This window comes from Ambystoma mexicanum, chromosome 10, assembly GCF_040938575.1.
Source record: "Ambystoma mexicanum isolate Mex_15411 chromosome 10, UKY_AmexF1_1, whole genome shotgun sequence".
NCBI classification, from domain to species: domain Eukaryota; kingdom Metazoa; phylum Chordata; class Amphibia; order Caudata; family Ambystomatidae; genus Ambystoma; species Ambystoma mexicanum.
In genome coordinates, this window is record NC_090932.1 from 477,870,853 (window position 1) to 477,891,748 (window position 20,896).

The 20,896-nt window shown below is 40.3% G+C and overlaps 1 protein-coding gene across 1 annotated transcript in view; it reads right to left on the reverse strand.

Moving 5' to 3' along the window:
• Positions 1–20,896, reverse strand: part of LOC138491508 (alpha-1,4-N-acetylglucosaminyltransferase-like) — a 362,266-nt gene that overhangs the window by 218,811 nt on the left and 122,559 nt on the right. The window contains exon 2 of the mRNA XM_069618042.1: positions 1,320–1,757. Within this exon, the coding sequence (XP_069474143.1) occupies positions 1,320–1,730 (411 nt within the window). The 5' untranslated portion in view covers positions 1,731–1,757. The remainder of the gene's footprint in view (positions 1–1,319; positions 1,758–20,896) is intronic.

Genomic DNA, 20,896 nt, shown 5'->3' on the forward strand with positions numbered 1-20,896 from the left:
TCCAGCTGGAGGTAAATGGACACAGGAGGCTGAAATCAAGGCGTGCATGTTATTCTTATTGTTATATACCTTTTATATAGCACAACTCACCTAAAGGATTTGTGAACTGTTTAAACTGAGAAAAGGCAAGGGAAGACCCATGCCCCTTGGAAGTGGAAATTGTTGGAAATACATGAAATTCAGGGGGAAAGCCCCCTGAAGTTGGTGAAACTTTATATTGCTGTTTTGGTAAAGTTGGAAAGCAAGTCAAGGGAAGGCCTATACCCCTTGAGAGTGGAAAACATTGGAAGTATAACGATGCTTAGGGAACGGAAAACCCCTGAGTTCTGAACTGTATAAGTGTTAAAGTCAATTGTTGACCCATACCCCTTGAGAGTGGAAACTATTGAATGTTAAAAGAAATCAGGGAAACATAAGCCCCCTGAAACAAGAAAAACTTTGTTTGTTGATGTTGATGAAGTGTGGAAAGACAATGGAAGATCCATACCCCTTGAATTGTATACCATTGAAAGCGTGAAGAAACTCAGGGAGAAGGAAACCCCCTCTGAGATTTTTGGAACTGGATTTGTTTAATTTTCACTTTTAGAACTACATGTTGGAATTGTGGAAAATAGCTGCAGGAGGGCAGCTGTAAAACATCCCCCTTGCACTTTATATTCAGTTTAGCATGTGAGGCACAGGTTAGGATTTTGGACACCAGACGGAGGACATTTTACTTTGGGACATTCTGACACTAGTTAGCTGTGTTGAGGCAGGGAAAATCCTCATAAAGTTAGGGAGAGATAGGCTTTCACCCAACCCACTTATTTTCCTGTTTACTAACAGTGTTTAACACCCAAAATAATGTTGGATTCTTACTCCTGTACCTTACATAGCTCAAAGAGTTCCTAGGATGATGTTTATTGGGTGGGGAGGTGCAAGCAGTTGGGTGAGAATAGCCATAGTGATTGCTTGACCTTAGATGATCAAAGGGTGGGTAAAAGAAAAAAAAACACCAGCTGTTTTCCAGCTAAAATCTCATCTGTCGACTATCTTCACTTTCCATGACAATTATTTCAGCATGTGGGCAGCTCTTTCAGTAACACCTACTAAACCAAACCTTAAATTGTGGGTACTGTATACATGTAAGCATGTGTGCATCCAGAGAATCACATTTTCTTATATGTAATACCTTGACAGGAACAATTTTGTATATGGTGAAAAAGGTTTCATTATGAGTAATAATAATAATACATTCAACTGTGCCACCGTTGATGTGGCTAATCAGGGGAGACGTTTGCAAAGTAATACAAACATTGCACCACTTAGAAAGTGCTTACCTTCTGGTACCAAGGCGATAACGGGGTGTCTTTGAACAGTTCTTCAAAACTCAAAGGAAGAATTTTGACATTTTTCACAGAAGCCAGCAGCAACACGGCAGTGTAATTTGAGTTTATATTTATGGATATTTCATTGGTGAGCCCTTTCATGAGGAAGTATACCGTTTTGTTGGGGTATGTCCGAGCAGCTGACTCCACAGAACATGCCACAAGAGCTGGTGGAAACATTCTATCTGTCGTCTCAATGAAGAATATGCCAGATTCTTTGGGCATCTCCAGCGTGATTTGCAGAGGATCAGTAATCCTGATGCCTGTTGGTTTTAGATTTTGTTTGTGGGATGTCTGCCAGTAGATATATGAAAAACACAGAACCATAAGGAACAGAGCAAGATATTTAAGCCACATGTTCATCTCCTGAAGAGTCTTCTGGAGGACCCACTACAATAAAGACAAGATCAAATTAAAATGTAAATCAAATGTCTAAATGGCAAACTAAAGATTGTGTATTTCAAAGCAGAAGATTGTACTCCTTGCACAAGTACATAACATACAAATAGAACAACACACCTAATGCATTCTGCTAAAAACTGTTGACAAAATGCTGAAATATTTAGTGTAACACATTATCTCTTCATTGATAAACATATGATTGATCAAATGTGTTATCTTTGTTCCATTCAAATCTAATATTTACTGCTCTTGGTGTAGTAATCAATTATGATTGGGTATTTCAATCCATGTTCTTTCAGTGACATATCTTAAGTAAACTATGAATGCAGTCATGCACACATCTCTCCCTTTACTCCTAACCTGGCTGGGTTGATGGCTTTCAGTTGTGCTATCATCCCAAGGTTTAGGAGCAGCACTACCCAAAACATAATTTATCTGACGTTGAATGCCATCATAGGAAGTAATATCTTAAAAAAAACACAGACACATGCCATAAGGCACTGCTTTGGACCCAAGTCACTTTTCACTTGATAGTGCTGATTATTGAGGCAGAAATAACTACAATAAAGAATGTGATTGAAGTAGACCTCACTACATGAACTTCATGTATTTGCAATTGTGTGCAAGTTAAACGATTCAATGAAGATGATGTCCCTAAATTACAAGTTATGTTTAGTTTAATTACTTTATGATCTAGCCCAACTAGCTTCATATTAGCACAAACTGTTTATAGAGTATATCCCATGCAGCTAGTCCCACTTATCTTTTCTTCAGGAACAATGTTAGCGTCTTTGTGGATCAATAAGAGATGATAAGCTTTTGGGAAAGAGGCTGTGTCCATAGAAGCAGTTATGGGAGTTTCACAATGCAGTGTGAGCTTTGACTGTAGGTTTTTGCAGTACATGCACCACAAGGCTTGATACATGGAAGACTTGTGTACAGGCACCTTATAAATGCCATATCATATCATATCATTGATTCCCATGCATGCTGAAGGGACAGGAGCAATGGTACATGCCAGGAAGAGATCATAATAATGTAATAATAATAATAATAATAATAATAATGATAATAATGATAATAATAATAATAATAAATATGTCTTTACTCACCAGGAAGCTAGATTCAGAGTGCTTGGTAAGCAATATTACATCGTACAGTCAAAATTATCAACCTGTAACAACTTTGGGGTGTAAAGGGATGAGTCAATCCAACTGGGGTATCAAACTCTTGATGTAAAGAATTGTCCAGTTGGCATGGGGAGTGCATTGCTCTCGAGCTATCTTCCATTCTATCTCTTTGTTTGAATAGCAAGCATGATGTCCACAACCGCAAACGTGAGCTAACCCTGGGTTCAAAGTCCAGAGTCTGAGCTTCAGCCAGAAACTCTTAGAACAGAAACTCGCATGCATGGAGCTTGTGCCGCAGTCAGTCTGACGACTTCACTGGGGCTTTCTGGGAAAGGAAAAAGTGAGCAGTGTGCTGGATGCTAGTTGAGACACAACACAGTCAGAGCAGTTGAAATCAACAGATGAAAACTAGGCGTTGGAGTCAGGAGGCTATGGGTTAAAGAAAGACACAAAGGAGGAGTACATTTTTTAAATCGGTGAACTCGTCAGAACAGACCGAATGCTCTCATGTGCTACTATTTCCATGCCCTTTGTGATTTTCCTAAATTACCGCTGTGGTATTAAGAGGGCATATCTGTGGAGAATGATGCTACATTACTGCCTAGTGGATGCTTACACTAAGAGACAGGAGGCACCATTGGATCAGACAGGGATTGACCTGTTTTTATTTTTCATGTTCACAATACTATCATTGTCTCCTCCTAACACTCATTCATCAATTCATCATTAATTTCTGCAATGCCTTGCACTGATTAATGTTTATTGTGTCTTCTTATCAGAAATATTATGATTATTTCTATTATTCTCCTTTCCACCCTCACTCCCTCCCTTGCATGGTGGTGCTGTTTTATGGGAAGAGGGAGGAAACAGACATCAGGCAAGGAAAGTTGGCTCAGATGGCATTGCTGTATCATTTTAACACTGTACCATTCTAGTTCTGAAAGATACTGCTGTTTATGAGACCTCATGTTAACCGTGTGTCGAATCCTCATGGAATTTTGGTTCAGATCAAACACACACAGTTTTGTGAAGATAAATATTTAAAAAGTGCCAATCTGATGGCTACAAAAACAATATGACCACTGATCGCACAGATATAAAATAAATATTGTATTAAGAAAGCTTTGTGGGGGCCTTTTCATACTTCAATAGGAAAATAAACAGAAGACTTGCTGGGAATATTCCTCAAGCAACTTCAAACTTCCATTAAGGTATATATGCAACCTCATATGAAAACACCACTCTTGTGCTTAATAAGTAAATATTTTGGAAATTAAACTCATAATTCAAGAAACAAACAACAAATACTATTCAATCGCCACCATTTGCTTACTGTAAGGTACATGCATGCTTATGTCCATCCTTTGTTAGTTCCCCCCCCAACATGTTCAGCCTGTGTCCTCTTGTGAGGCTCAGAGGTCGTCTAGCATGACACATTTCTTCTCCTTTTGGTGATATAGGATATTATTTCAGAGGCTAGACAGGCATCAACTGAAAGAATGACCTATAACAAAGTCAAGATACAACTAAGTGAAATGAGGCAACTTGGCATCTTGATGTGTGCAATGTGACATACATGATTCTTGCAAAAATAGTTGGTGCACTAAATTAATTATTCATGCCTCAGTCACGAATATTACAGTGTTCCACAGCATGGGCGCTCATATACTCATGCCTCACCTGCATGGGCCATGAATGCACGTGGAGCGTGTACACAATTTTCTGTAGTTCTGTCCACCTAGTACTATGCAACATTCCCACTTTACTGATTGCTTTCAATGTTATCATGAATGCCATAAAACACTACTCTTTTCGGAGAACGTGTAATACATCTGTCTTGCTAGGGCTAAACCGTCCTTAACAGAGGCCATCACTAGTTTACAAGAGAGAAATTGCAAGTGTCTATAACAGAAAACAAAAGTAAAGTCACTGTGGAGGGGCAAACTCTCTAACGCTAGCATGGGATTGCAGAGGAGCTTTTGTGACTTATAACCGTTAAAAATACTTTTATTGTTCCAACCTGAGGGTCAAGGTTTGGTGTTGGGGAAGTGATTCTGAGCAAAGACATCTACATACAAATATTTTGATACACACATTCTCTGCATGTGAAGTCATTGCATTGTGCATGACATCATCGTGTACACATAAACGTGTGACATCATTGTGTAATGTCACCATGTATTAATGCCATCTTGTCAAATTGTAGACAACCAAATGTAAAGTGGCATTCCAACTACTACTACTCTGCTGCTCTGATTATTGATGTTCACTCCTAAACAATCCAGCTAATGAGTGGTAACTAATTACCTTCCCTTTGCCAAAACTAATTTACATAAATAAAAATACTTTCCTAGGTAATACGATTCCCTGGTACAGCTTTGTCAGGATCCAGGGACCCCGTCAGTGGAAACTGTGGAGTTGGGGGAAGGCACAGGGGCACATCTATAGATTGGATTGCCAGAGTTTGTGAAAGCTGTGAGGAGTTGGCTTTCAGAAATGTGAACAGTGCAGAAGGAACACTCTAGGAGTTCCGAGTCACTTTAAAAGAAAGTATTGAGGCAGGCTGGGCAGCTTTGCAACTGTTGGTGTTCCTATTTGTGTGGAGGATTCCTTTGTTGCTGCTCTTGAGGTCCCCTGAGCTCACAGCTACTTGGCTTCAGTTTGATGAGGATCCAAGTCTTAGTCAGAGACTCTTACGTTTTCTCTGGACGTTGGAGATGCTGAGGTGTCAGTTACCTCGTCTCCATTTCTGATGAGGCAGGCACAATTGAATGAGGAACAGCAGTGCTTGATACTTTGCTCATGTTCCAGTACTGTGTGGTAGAGAATTCTGAAGGGCTTGATACTTGTGTCCTCGGTTTGGAGGGACAAAAGTGTCTTGTTATATATTCCCCACCTGTGTGGAAGGACACATTGTGAAATATCTATTACATGCTACTTGCAGAATGTAAACATGGATGTGATCGGTGGAGGAGCTAGCTTCTCTATGGGGGATCTTCAATCATTTGAATGTATACTGAACTCGGCACACATTCATTGTAAAAGGAATATCACTAACCTAGTGCACTTTGAGAGGAATATGGTCTCTTCCCAATTTCACTGGAAGGGATTAGGGGCTGCAAGTGAACACCCACAAGGTAGAGTTAACATCTGGCTTGATTAAGGTTTCTTGCCTTCATTTACTATTTTCTGTTTCTATTTATGCATATCAATAGAACGAAACACTATCGCCCAAATCCCTCTTATGCTAAATGGACAAGTTAATGAGGTAGTGTGCATATGAAGAGACAAACTAGTGTCACACTAGATATTAGAGAGCAAGAAAGGCCAGGTCGTAATCAATGTGCAGAATTGTGTGAGTTTAGAAACATCCCTGATTGAAAGTGGAAGCAATGTTCTAACAAACTGATAATAATATCACCCGCCTGCTACTTACGACATGCAAAAGCCAGGGACTCTGAAAACTCCCCATGAGGGCATTCACCATTGTAGTTTGGTTAATGCGGAATAAAGACTTCACATCATAGACAGCTCTATGAGCCAATCAGAGTGCTTTGTTGACATATGGCTTGCACAGGGAGCCAGTGGAATCAAAGACATTTTGGAGAAATGTGATTTCAAGGCCCAAGACTGAAAAGACCAGCTGGCAGATTCAGCCCGCTTTGCAGTAAAAAAATAAATGGTGGTGACAGGAAGACCAAGACAAACAGCATTAGCATAATACAGTGCATTAACCAAGGTGATTTGGGCAGTGCAAGAAAATGGCCAAACATTTTATGAACTATGAGAGATAAGGATGTGTTCAATCGTTACCAAGTATTTATTTATCATAGACACCGGTTTGAGACAAGATCCCATACAAATACTAGAAGGACAGAGATTTTGAGATCAACTGCCTACTTAATTATTGACCTGGAATATCTCTGTTTTGCAATCATTCAACTTCGATCTATTACAGCACATCCATCACTCTGCAGCTATCGAGCATGAAACAAAAAAGGATTGAACTAGAATGGCTGCTGGTGTCTCATCAAAGTTTTAGAAAAGCAGGGATGTCTGATCAGTGTGCTACTTCACTGGTCAGAGAGAGAAGCAGGAGTATTTTTAGGGACACAAGGAACCAGCCTGGAAACAGTTTGTAAAGAAAGAGCTAAGCCAATCCAGAACTTTGCTCGCAAAATACAATTTTGTGCTCTCTCAATTATAAGCTGATGAGCTACAGCATCAAGGGCCACAGATGAATCCAAAAGGATCAGGGCTGTGTCTCCCACATGAGACAGACACCTCACAAAGGTCATCCAGGAACGAACAGTTATGGCTCCAGTACCCATTCAAGTACAGAAGCCAGATGGATGTCTTTTTAAATGACCCTGGATCTCAGCGAAACAATGAGTTTTAGAGACCTAAACCTTTTCCCAGAGTTTCACAGGGTAGAGTAGAAATGAAATTGCCAAAAATATTGCTGAATCAAGAAGTGCAGGTTTTTTCAGGAGAATAACTGCATTAATATGATTGTCCAGGGCATAGCCTTGTGAGAGATTACAAAAATAAGTAATCTCAGATAAAAATCACAGAATATATTTCTTTACATTTCTTGATAGGAATAAGGTCATACAGGTAGCCAGCCGCCTTTTGACACAGAGATCATTTTTCTAAGTTTTTCATTAGATAAGAAATCCAATGTATGCATAACTTTATCATCTGAAAAAGGCAAGCTAGCAGAGTTGGACTTTTCTGTAAGTGGCCATACCATCTCTGATTTTCAAAATCTTATTCAAGAAGAATGAAGCAGCATTCTCATTAATTATTGAGAAGGAAATAATGAACTATTACTGAAGGGTTTCAAACGTAACTCAAAAGTGTGTATCGATTGTCTAGATTTCAGTGAAACTCGAGTTCTTGACCTTGACAGCTTGTGAGGCTCCCACAACTAACATGGAACCTAAAGTTTCACAATTGGAGGAACAATGCAGTGGACATCTGCTAGCCAGTCAACAGTCAAACTGCTAGGTGCAGACTTTACAAGCACATGCGGATTTAGGAGCAGTTACACAGCCTGGAATGAATTTGCTATCGAAACAACTTCTGCAACGGACATGTTACGATTAGCAAATGCTTTTGAAACAAAGAAAACGCAAACAATGCGTGTATTTCTTAAAGCAAGCAATGTTTTATTTCACTGACCAGAGCATAATGTAATTTGGTCTCAGTAACTTGACAGGGCACATTGCTTTACGGTCCATGCCTCTGTTGGTAAATTCAAACCCTCTATTACAGAATTTTACCAATTTTTAAATATAATTTAAATCAGTGCTTTCTCCAGGCAAAGCCAGTACTCTCGGACTGCCGACTTGCTCAAGCTCTGACAAGGAAACATGGAGGTGAGAGCCTATGCTGCCAGGTTTGAGCATGCATATGAAAAATGGGACTGGAATGAAGTCAACCTATTAACCATAAGAGAAATTACACACAAACCCTTTGTACTTCGAGTACAATGCCTGGAATATAAGGAACGTTTTAGTCTTTACATGTTTGATGCATCCCAATTTTTCAGTAATCCTGGGCCCTCTATGGCTGGAATGATACATCCCCCTAATTAACTGGTGACGGAATGCATTGACCTTCAAATCTGCAGGGTGTAAGGAACATTGTCTATTAGAACACTGGAAGGGGCACAGGCCAATGAGGATGTCCCAATTCCCTGGCATAAACCTGTGTTCCGAGCAGCCTGAATGCTGCTTGTCAGTGCCCCCTTTCCTTCACTGCTCTCCCTTGTTTCCTCTTAGCACCCATGTAGTTCCTACTCGAGTGCTAAGAATGCTTAATTAAAAAATAAAAGCATACTATGCAGTTTGGCGCAGCGTTGTAGTCTTACAACTCTGTTTCCTTGCTGATGAAATTAGGGTCATCAACATAGAAAATGGACTTGGAAACTATGGCACCACACCTCACAGCACTGCAAGGTATGTTTCTTTTAATGAAACACCATTAGCACTCGCTTTGGAACTACACGGGTGCTAATTACCTTAATGACAAGTTAACTGGGCTGTAACGGGTGGTAACGTCCCAGGGCCTTTATTAAAGTCCTTCACATCGTTGAGTCATATTAACTTGGGCAACATGCCACTACCACCCTGCATAGTCCGGGTATCTCCTCATTATGACCATAAAGATCTGAAACCAGAGTCTCATTACATAGATTAGTGTCGGGAGCATAGCATTAGCCCGACACTACCTTATACAACGCAGGATGTCTGAAACTCCTCAATGATATCAGGACTTACTTACCACTAGATGGTGACCCAATTTTGAAGATCAAAGACCTCATCAAAAACATAGTAGACAAAGCTACAGATATGGACTGGATTAGTGAGAAAACAGCAATTTTTCTCATTCAGAAACATCCAGTCACTCCGGTTTTCTACAGATTACCAAAAATACATAAAAATAAAGAAGACCCCCCTTTTCGACCAATTGTAGCTGGAACAGACAGTGTGTTCCAACCTTTAGCAATTTACCTGGATACTGCACTACAGCCTTTGGTACAAAGCACCAAAACTTATTTGAAGCATACGACCCACTTTCTGAGCATAATCAACACACTTAATCTAGAAGAGGAAGAACTTATTCTATTCACGATGGACGTAAATAGTTTGTACACCTCAATCCCTCATAAAGAAGGTATAGAAGCCATGGAATGGTTTTTACTTTGGAATCAACAAGTACAGATACAAAGAGTCTTTGCCATAGAACTCATTAATATTATCCTTTACAACAACTATTTCAGACACAATGGTCAATATTATTTGCAAATCTCCGGAACATCGATGGGCTCATCAGTGGCCCCATCTTATGCTAATATTTTCATGCACCAATTTGAGACTAAATTTGTATTAGAAAACCCACTATGGAAAGACAAGGTGAAATGCTGGAGACGCTATATAGACGACATCTTTGGGATCTGGAATGGCACTGAAAGCGAACTAATAAAATTCTGGGAATCCCTAAACAATTACAACGACAGGATCGGTTTCACTATGGAGGTCAATTTTTTTGGATATCACGATTGAACGATCAGGGACAACACTCAAGACAAAGATATTCAGAAAACCAACAGATGTAAACAGCTGCCTTCATCATAGCAGCTTTCACCCAAAACATCTAAAAGAAAATGTACCCTACAGTCAACTACTAAGACTCAAGAGGATAACGTCAGATTAGGCTACTCTACAGAATGAATATGACATCATGAAACAGAGATTCTTAAAACGAGGGTACCCAGCAGAAACAGTGGATAAAGCAATAGTCAGAACCAATTTACAAAAAGGAGAAGAGCTCCTCCAAGGCAACACAAAGAAATAAACCAAAAGTCTAATATAGACGTTGAAATACTCAAGTCAAAGTTTTCAAGTTAAGAGGATCATCCATAAAAATTGGGATCTAATAAGAACAGATAATACCCTGAAAGAACTCTTTCCAGATCCCCCGATGATGGCATACAAACGGGGGAGGAACATCAGAGACCAACTTATCAAAGCTGAAAAACCTAAAAGACCAACACAGACCACTCTAACTAAACAGAAAACAGGAACATTCGCCTGTTTACATTGCCAACATTGCAATAATATCAAAATCGGAGACCATGTGAGACATCCAAACACAGGCAAAAAAATAACTTTGAGAGAATATGCAACATGTGATACAAAGAATGTGGTATATGCGATCCGTTGTCCCTGTGGAATGTATTACATTGGAAAAACCAATCGGAGAGTGAAAGAAAGATGGACAGAACACAAGTCCAACATAAGAACTAAAAACGTGCAGTCACCTATACACAGACATTTCCGTGACCAAAAACATAATATTTCACAAATGAGAATGGTAGTCCTGGAAGTAGTCCATCCCTTACCAAGAGGAGGTGATCTTCAAAAACTCTTAGCACAAAGAGAACTCTATTGGATCCAAAAGTTAAATGCTATGTTCCCTCTGGGGCTAAATGAGGATTACTACTTAGGCCCATTTCTGTAAACATGTAGGCATGTCTGCAAACATAGACATGGCATCTCTTCTTTAGTGTCCTTCTTATGTTTTAATTTGAATTAGAATTAGACTAAACTATACCTCATTCAACTAAACAGGATTAAAATCCTATATTCACTTTGGTTAGAGATCCAGAAGAGATACACAAGAAATTACAATCTCATGACTAGACAATAAGAATGTACACCCCCTAGTGGGTCAGATGAAAAGTTACTTAAATCTAGTGTATGTACAGACAATGTTATTGTTTTTATGCTATTGTTTGTAATGCAAGGGAGCCTCTTTTGATTTTTCTACGACAAACAGCATAATGTCATGATTATTGTGTTTTTCAATTTAAATTGTCCTTTTTCCTTTTTTATCTCTCTTTTATATCTATTTTTAGCTTATCCATTTATTCATATTTATTCTTTTATCTTCTCCTAGTTGGGGGTAGGGCACACACAGCTTCTCGATTAGCTCAAATTTCCATATCAGACTATATTCACTACCACCAGTTCATAATTATTTCCCCATTACCATGCATTGGATGTTTAAATGTATAGTTAATACAAATTGGCATTCACTACCCGGATAGAATTTTAGGCGTATCTCCTATAAAGGTTGAAACACCTTTTTCTCATCATTTAGACACACGCACATACAGGTAAACAAACAAAATGGCCGTGGTGTGATGTCATCACGTGAATGTGCGGGTGACGTCACCCGCGACAGCTCTCACATCATCAAAACCAATCAGACACCAGGGCCGCGGTGTGTTGTCATCATGCACATGCGCGGGTGACGTCACCCGCGACTATAAATACTCGATCCACTCCGATTTTTCACTCGGAAGCGGATGGAGAGTCTCGGGTAACAACTACATCTGGGAAACCTGCTTTTCAGCTTTTCTTCATCTCAACTTGTAAGTATGGCTACTCAGCAACCACATTGAGCCTCACAGCCAATGTTCACCCTTTTTCTTAATACACCTTGCTTTCTCTTTTCTCAAATTACTAGATTGGGACATCCTATCCACAGAGAAGCCTTAGATGACTGCCTGTGGAGTCCTACATTTCTTTTACAAGTAAGATCTATTCTATTATCTCTTGCACTAATAAATCCTTTTATACCACCCTTACTTCAATATTTATCACATAATCTATATACTCTATTACAACCTATGGATACTTTTTCTACCTTTTTTTAAGTAAGCGCCTTTAGTATATCAGCACTTAGCCCAGTAGATCAGAACTATTTTTATACAACCTTTCAGGTTAGTATTCAAGGCACCATCCAAAATGTTGCTATTATTAGGTAGTAATGGGAGGGTACAGGGGTATGCAGGTATCCACAATAGTACAGCTCACAGGGCGAAATGATGTGTTCAGTACTATCCGTGACACCAGACGCCCAAGAGGAAGCAAGGGTTGATGTGACAATAGGAGGCAAATCTTTTTCGTTTTTAGTAGGCACTGGTGCAACTCGTACATGTATGCAAGAGGGGAAATATCCAATGTTCGGAAATGCCATGAATGCTCAAGGATTCTCTGGAGCTACAAATTGAGTTCCTTTTACTGATGAATTACCAGTTTCTGTAGAAGAATGCCATAGGTCTGTTCCATTGTTATATTCACGACAGGCACCAGTTAATATTTTGGGAAGAGAATTACCACCGGGGAAGGTTGTAGATTAACTGACGTCACTGATGATGACATGTTTAGAGACGATCGATCAGATGAAGTGTTGTTCTTTATGAGCATTACATAGTGGATCAGAATAGAGAAAAGGGAGATCCCACAGTGCATGGCAATCATGCGGCAGTGCTCAGCATTTTTTGATGAAGACTTGGAGAAAGTGCCAAGTGTTTTATGGACTAAAGGCCCTTATGATGTTGGCCCACTAAAAGGAGTAGGGGAGGTTAAAATAAAGTGGAAACCAGGAGTGATTCTGCCTGGAGTGAGACAAAACCCAATGTTCGAGAGGCAGATGAGGGCATTTTTGAGACTATCTCAGCACTAATAGAGCAGGGTATTTTGGTACCATCAGAGTCATTGTGCAATACCATGGTATACGCTCTAAAGAAATTAAAGGGAGGGTCGTGGAGATTCATACATGACATGAGACCGATTAACCAGATTGTAGAAGCAGAGCTTCCTTTAGTTCCTAATCCAGCGACAATACTATGCAGTGACCCAGTAGAAGCACAATATTTCATGGTGATTGAGTTGAAAAAGTTGTTTTTCTCAATCCGTTTCACAAAGATTCACAAGACTTGACTTTGTTTTCATTTTGTCAAATCTGGCTAAAGCACACAAGGCTTCCTCAAGAGTACTGTGAGTCTCCATCGATCTTTAATAGAGTCCTACAGATGGACCTAGGCAATATTGATTTGAAAAGCACTGTGATAGATTATGTAGATGACATTTTGATTTGTAGCACAACAGAAGATGAGTGTAGACAAGACCTGATACAATCAATGACTATTCTAGCAGACAAGGTTTACAAAGTAGACAGAGAGACACTACAGTATTGTCAAGAAGAAGTGTTGTACATATGCCAGTTGATCTCACATGAGGGAAAGAAGGTAACACCTGAAAGAGCTGAAGCGATTTTGAAAACTGTAAAACAGCACAAAGTGAAGCAGATGCAAAAGTTCTTGAGATTATGTAATTATGTGAGAGCATGTGTGTTTGATTGTAGCTTGTATACAAGATCCCTTTTGCAGGCGTTAAAGAAAGCACAGGTAAATAAAGAGAAAATAGAATGGACTAAAGAAATGGAGGAAGGATTTGAAGAATTGAATAAGGCAATTTGTACAGCTCCTGTTTCAGGAATTCTCAACTATGCTGAGTTTTTCTTGTTTTCACATACAAATGGGACAGTCATGACAGCAGTGCTTACACAGAGGACTGCATTAGGGTATACACCTTTGGCATATTACAGTGGGATTTTAGACCCAGTTATGAAAGGGCATTTTCCTTGTAAACAGTCATTGGCAGCAGCAACACTCTCAATTGAGAAATCTATAAGTATTATGATGGGTTGTTATATGACGCTTTTTGTGGAGCATGGTTGTTTGCCATTTTAGAGAAACCTAAGTGTACATTGACATCTCAGAGAGCCTCTGTATATGAAGTGATTATATCAAATCCAGTGATTAGAATTCTCAGGTGTAAATTAGTGAATCCTGCCACCTTCTTGGCTGAGCCAAGGGCAGAGGGCGAGCATGTGCATGATTGCGTGAACTATGAGGAGTTTTACGATGACATGCTGTGCGCTAAAGAACATGCAGAGGCAGGAGGGGAGATTCTCTTTATTGATTTTTCTTCAAAAAATGATCAGACAAGTCAGGAAAGGCATTCTGGCGCAGCTGTAGTGAGGCATAGAGAAACCAGAGAATTTGAGGTTGTAGCAAGTGTAATAATACTGTCTCACTTTTCAGCGCAAACAACAGAATTGGTAGCTCTTATTGCCGCACTCGAGAAACACAAAGGGCAGGAAGTGACGCATACAGTGGCTCTGCCTATGTGACGTCAACCATACATGCGAGGTTAGCACGTTGGATAAGGAGGGGCTACCTCTGAGCGGATGGTACTCCAGTGCAGCATGCATCCTTATTAGACAGGCCTATTAAGGCACTGCAACTCTCAGTAGCCATAGCAATAGTTACATGTGCAGCGCACACTAAGCAAACAGACTTTATTTTTTGCAGAAATTAATCCACAGAGGCCAAAAGGGTTGTGTATTCACCAGATATTTCAATTTTTGATACTCCAAATGTAAAGGAGATAGTAGTTATGATTATGTAGTGAATGAAGGATTTAATAATTTACCAAGATCTCAGTTAATGGAGATTCAAGTCAGTGCACCAAAAGGAGGTGTTTTTTATCCCCCACAGAAGCATTATGGCAGCAGGACAATACTGGAAAGCTAGTAATTCCAGTAACATTGTTAAAGGTAGCGCTTTAACAGCTGCACTGCCCTGCAAATGTAACTAGAGAAAGTCTTGCTACAGCAATTGCAGAAGACTGGTTCAAACCGAACCTGTTAGAACACATTGCATTTTATGTAGTAAATTGCATCGTATGTCAAAAGATTACTGCTGGGCATACACTGCAAATGATTAGAGGAGCAATTCCTCAACAAAATGCCCCTTTGCATCATTTACATATTGATTACATTGACATGCTGCAAGTATATAATGGATACAGGTATTTGATAGTTGTGGTGTGTCCCTTCTCCAGGTGGATCGAAGCAGGTCCTTGTACACACCCTGATGCCACTTGCATAGCAACATTTTTGGTATCAGAAGTCTTTCCTGGGTGGGGAGGGTGTGAGGTGCTGAAATCCAACAATGGGCCAGATTTTGTTAATGAAGTATTTGAACAAATAGGATTATTGCTGAATATTAAGCACGGGTTTTCTTGTGCTTATCACCCGCAAGTGAACGAGATATGAGAAAGACTCAACAGCCTCCTAAAGGAAAGAGTCACCAAGCTTATATTGACACTGAAAAAGGGATGGCTATATTACCTACCCCAAGCTCTGTATGCCTTAAGGAATCAGTCTGGGTCTGACCACCACCACACACACGAGTTAGTGACCGGAAGAGGAATGATAATGCCTTTAATCCCTCTATTGAGGAGTAGAAGTGATGCCAAGAGCACTGCAAAATTGCTAGGAAATGAATTAAATGAATATTTGGCATGTATGACCGGTAGTATCTCTGTCATTTCAGATCAACTCAAGCGTCAGGGGGGTCGGTCTCAGAACACCAATGAAAACCATTCAGCAAATGGATTTTCAAAATTATTATCAGCACCTGGATCCATAACTTTACTAGAAAGCGGCATGAACCACAATTTGTCGGACCCTAAATTGTGGAGGACATTACACCCTCAGGAGTGAAAGTTCCAGACAGACGAGCTTGGATTAATGTCAACAACATTAAACTCTACACTGTTGAGACCGTCGCACCCCCAATGACGAATTCAGAAGCAAGAAGAAGAATTTCGGCATGTGCAGACTCGATCGATGATGAAGAAGAAGGATGATAAACCAGCGGATTGATTAGTAAATGCTGATTTGCATTTCGACTGTGGCTCTCATTGAACACTCTCATTGAACACTCCTTATAGAAATTATAGCAGGCGTGCACATTTGTTTCTTGAGCCACAAAGTTCTTCGAAAATGAACTTTAGAAAGTTGTTGATGCGTTATAAAGTATGCCTGAACTAGATTTCGAGTTTGGCTTTGATAACTGGGAGGGGGAACAGTACTGCTATTCTCTATGGTCCTGTCAGACGGAGACGCCCATAGACTTCTACTTGCTGTCTTTGTGTTTATTCTTCAAGCATATCCTACCCTTGTTAGAAGAGATGTGGACATCCATACTTTCTTGCATGATCCTAAAAATAGCCCTGTGATTAGATGGCTGCTTGTAGCGATAATAGAAGAGATCCTGCAACTACCAGACCTACCGTAATTGCCAGAGTAGTGTTTTTCCTTCATTAAATGAGTATAGCAAAAATGAGGAATCTCGAAAATGGCATGATTTCATGAATTAGCAAACTCTAGAAATACCTCAGTGGCACAAATGGTGTGGATTCATATTCTGGTGTATAATATATGCATGTGCAGTATCTATCTTTGTCTTCCTGTTTATTCTGGTTCACACTCTTTACTTTATTGGTCCAGGTACAGTGGAAGTTCCTTTAATTCTCCCTACTCTAGGAACTCGTGTAGATTTGGCCATTACTGATGAGCCAAAGTCTGAAGTGCTTTCTGCTCAAAGCAAAGCTGTTTTAAAGCTGTTTCCATGGGCTGCAACCATTATGTTGGGAAGACACAGGAGATATACAGAGAAGATGATAATGGGATTAACACATATTTAGACAGCACACTTGGGTTATAACATGTGGTATCAACACATGAAAAAGGTGTGAAAGAGTACTTCCAAGGAGAGTTGCTATGTTTGCACTCTCATACCGTATGCTATGGGAACCTCCAAGATATTCATAGCTACAGAGGTACCAATGCAAAAAGCTCATTGCCAAATGCATCTCGCACTCTGCCAGACACAAGGACAGCACGAGGGTCAAACAACATTCTTCATATGGGTGACTGAAAAGACATCTTCAAGAGAAGATAATTATGTGCAATATTTAAAGACAAGAGAGGAGTCAGAAATACGGTATCTAGTGATAAGATATGAACAGCCTGGAATAAACAAAGCAGGAACCATAAGAGAAGAAAACAAGATGTTAGATTGTCAAGGCAACAATAAAGAAGAAATATGGAGATGCAAGAAAGGGGTCAATTGCAAATCAAGGGAACAGTGCTGAATCCAGAAGGATGGGTGGAATGCCTGATGGTGTGTAAAGCATCAGGACTAACATTATATAATGAGCCAGTTATAGATACTGCAGAGAATTAATGCAAACATCATTGGCCGAAAATTGTGAAGTTGCTGACATGGGTCCATTATAAAGGCGACCGCTGCAGATAGTACCTCTGGCCTTTGCAGCTCTATGTTTCAGAAACAATGGCACAAAAAAGTTGGAGTAAATCATCAGTGCGGCTGAATTTTTGATGTACTAGGCAGGAAGGATGGGACAGTATTTCTGCATGATCACTTCTGGGCCTGTGGGTCCAAAGCCTATATTAAGCTGCTCAAGTATTGGGGAGGGATCTGTTCCATAGTTCTTATCCATGTTCCAGCGTTAATGATTCCCCAAAGCGATCAGAACATTGCAGAGTTTCTATAAGCAGAAGCCCATTTGAGGAGAAGATCACTTGAATTCCTTAATCCGAACAAGGAGGGAGATTTATTTATCTGCTAAGTCAATAGAAGGCTGTTCAGCAAGACTGCTTCGATCTTCACGACAATCTTCATGCCAAGGGTCCAGAAGATGGCCAATGCAAAATAGTTACAGATGACCAGATGGGAGCTTCAATGCGATCAAGGATCAATTGAGGGCCATAAGGCTTATGAGCCACCAGAACAGATATTTCCTTGATATGATCACAGCAATGGATGGCTGTGTTTGCGCTAAAATTGGAGAATCATGTTGCATATTCATACCTTCTCAATATGACAAGAATGGGACCTTGACAGAGGACATAACGTTGCTAACGAAGTTGTAAAACAAGATGGAAGATGAGACAGAAGATATTGCCGATGACGGCTAGTTTGCATCTGCTTTCTTGTAGGTTCTGCAATGGATGGTGAATAACTTCAAATTCCTGGGAGCAATACTGGTGATGGTGATGTTTGGATTCTGTGTGATCAGGATAATAATCACACAGTGCAAGAAGAAAGAAAGGAAGGCTGTAGGAATGAAGATCATGATCGATGTCGAATCAGGGTTTGGACCCCAGGAGTTGACAGATGAGGAAATCAGAAAATAGATAGAGGCCAGCATCTTAGCACCAGAGGGGACAAAGTTCCTGCATCCAAAATATCACAGGAAATATGTGGGATGATGGATCTATGGTAATCTGAATGGACAATGCAGCCGTATGACCTGTAGCGTTGACAAACATCTAAAATCAGCAGGATCTCGCATGGGAGTAGTGAAAATCTGGACTCCGAAGAAGCACTGTTTCAAGAAAGAATACCAAGATGTGGAGACTGTTGAAGGATTGGTCGATAAATCAACCAGAGGGGGGAATGTAGAGGAGCAGCCGAATGCCTTTGCAGGGAGACCCGCCCCTATTCTGCCTATATGTTGGAAACCGGAAATTGCGACATGTGCAACACCAGTAATGGTACATATACCGCCAAAAGCCTTTGAGATAAGATATCCATTGAGAAAACCCTACATGATGTATCCCGGAAGAGATGACATTCTTCTGAGAGAGATGCCAGAGGAAGTGCGATGAAGAAGTGAATAAGAGAGGCTGGTGACGTCACAAGAAATGTGAGATTTGCATTAAGCAGGATGACAGAAGGAAGAGAATGCACAGATGATACATAAACTGATGGCGAAGTAAAGACGCAGGAAGACATTCATGTGCAGAATGAAGATTGCACGTGTGAAGATGCAATGCAGAAAATACTAGTCATTTTATAACTGTACAGATGCTGAATTGCAAGTAGACTAAGTGATCAAAAAAGCTGGATATACGTAGTGAATAGACCGCAGCCGGTGCCACCATTATGAATACATATGTGTGTAGAATCTGGTTATTCGAGGCCACAATTTTAGTAAGCTCGACCTGTGGATAAAGGAAATTGGATAGCTCTGTGTGTGTTGCAGCAAGAAATAAGTCAAAGCTCATAGCTGGACCAAAGGAAGACTGCTTGGCTTGGTGTCAAAGGCTAAGAGTAGTCAAAACTGGTTATCAGTCCTTGAAGAACAGTGCATGTGAGACGCTGAGGCATCTTTTGATAAGTTGCAAGAAGAGAACACCATGAGAGCCAGGTTTCTTCATTTAGGACAATTAGATGCGATAAAATAGGTCAATTCACGGTCTCTGATCACGTGAGTCCAAGATGAAAATAGAAGTGGGCATGCAAGCTTGAACATTGATAGGAACGTGCTCACACTCCCTTATATTCCCAGGAGAAAGAAGCAACCACAAGGCCAAGTTCAAAGACAAACTGAATGGCAAACGGCAATAGTGATGAGAGCTGATGGGCTAATTGAGTGGGAGGTACGGTCAAGTCCACCCAACAGCACCTGGGGTACCAGCTTATGTGCTGCTAGAGAATCGAATGTTCCACAAGAGTACACGCATGCCAACCAATTGAAGAATGCCATATTACAAAGGGCCTTATAGTTTTAGAGACAATGATGTGTTGTGTTTTTAATCACTGTCGAAGATGACTCGCACTAAGGGAGGGCAGGAGTTGCCCACATGACTAAAGAGACCCAATCACAATTCTATCCCATATAGAAAGTATACTTAGATTTTCACAACCCTGCATAGGTTTTCTTAGTTTGCCACATAGTATGACGTCATGTATGATGTGTTTTTGCTATAAAAGTGTAATTGTTTGTGAAAGGCATTGAGATTGTGCTGTGTGACGTCCATTGATGTTTGTTGTACTCTCTGTTTTAGACAATTGATATTAAAACAGAAGTTTTGCCAACTTCCTGAGTCGGTCTTCTTGTTTGGTATGAGAGTTATTCTCCATCTCATCCATAGTACGATGTGTTACCTTAATTAAAACTACTGCAAGGTTCACTTTCTTTTGAAGCAGTTCTTCTTCGGATTCCAGATCTTCATCACCCCCCTTAGAGTGCCAGCTGGTTTGACATGCTTATCTACACTCCAGGTCATGTAGTTGCATTTTCCATTCAGATTACAAAAGACCCATCGTCCCACGTACTTCTTATGTTTTGGATACAGGAACTTTGTTCCTTCAGGTGCTACATACTGGCCGCTATGTATTTTCTGACATCTTCATCAGTCAACTCCTTGGGTGCAAACCCAGATTCATCATTGATCATGATCTTCATTCCTAGTGCTTTGTTTGCTTTCTTCTTACATTGTGCAATTATTATCCTGTTCACACAGAATTCAAATATCGCCATGACCAATATCACTCCAAGAAACTTGAAGATATTTGCCATCCACTGCGTAATCCATGAGAATATGGAAGCAAACCAACTCTCATCAGTAATGTCCTCTGTCTCATCTTCCATCTTGTAAAGCAGGTTTGATACCAACTTTGTGGCCTCTGTCAAGGTCCCATTCTCGTCATCGTGAGAAGGTATGAATGTGCAGGATGAGGGCCAGATTTTGGTGCAAACTCCTCCTTCTATTGCTGTGATCATGTCAATGACATATCTATTTTGCAGGGTCATCAGTCGTATGGCCCTCATCTCTTCCTTGATAGCATTGAATCCCTTTATGGTAGTGTTGTTCGTCTGCAGGAGCTCCCATCTTGTAATCTGCAGCCACTTGGCATTGGCCATCGTCTGAATCCCAGGCATGAATGTAGGCATAAATATTGAATCAGTCTTG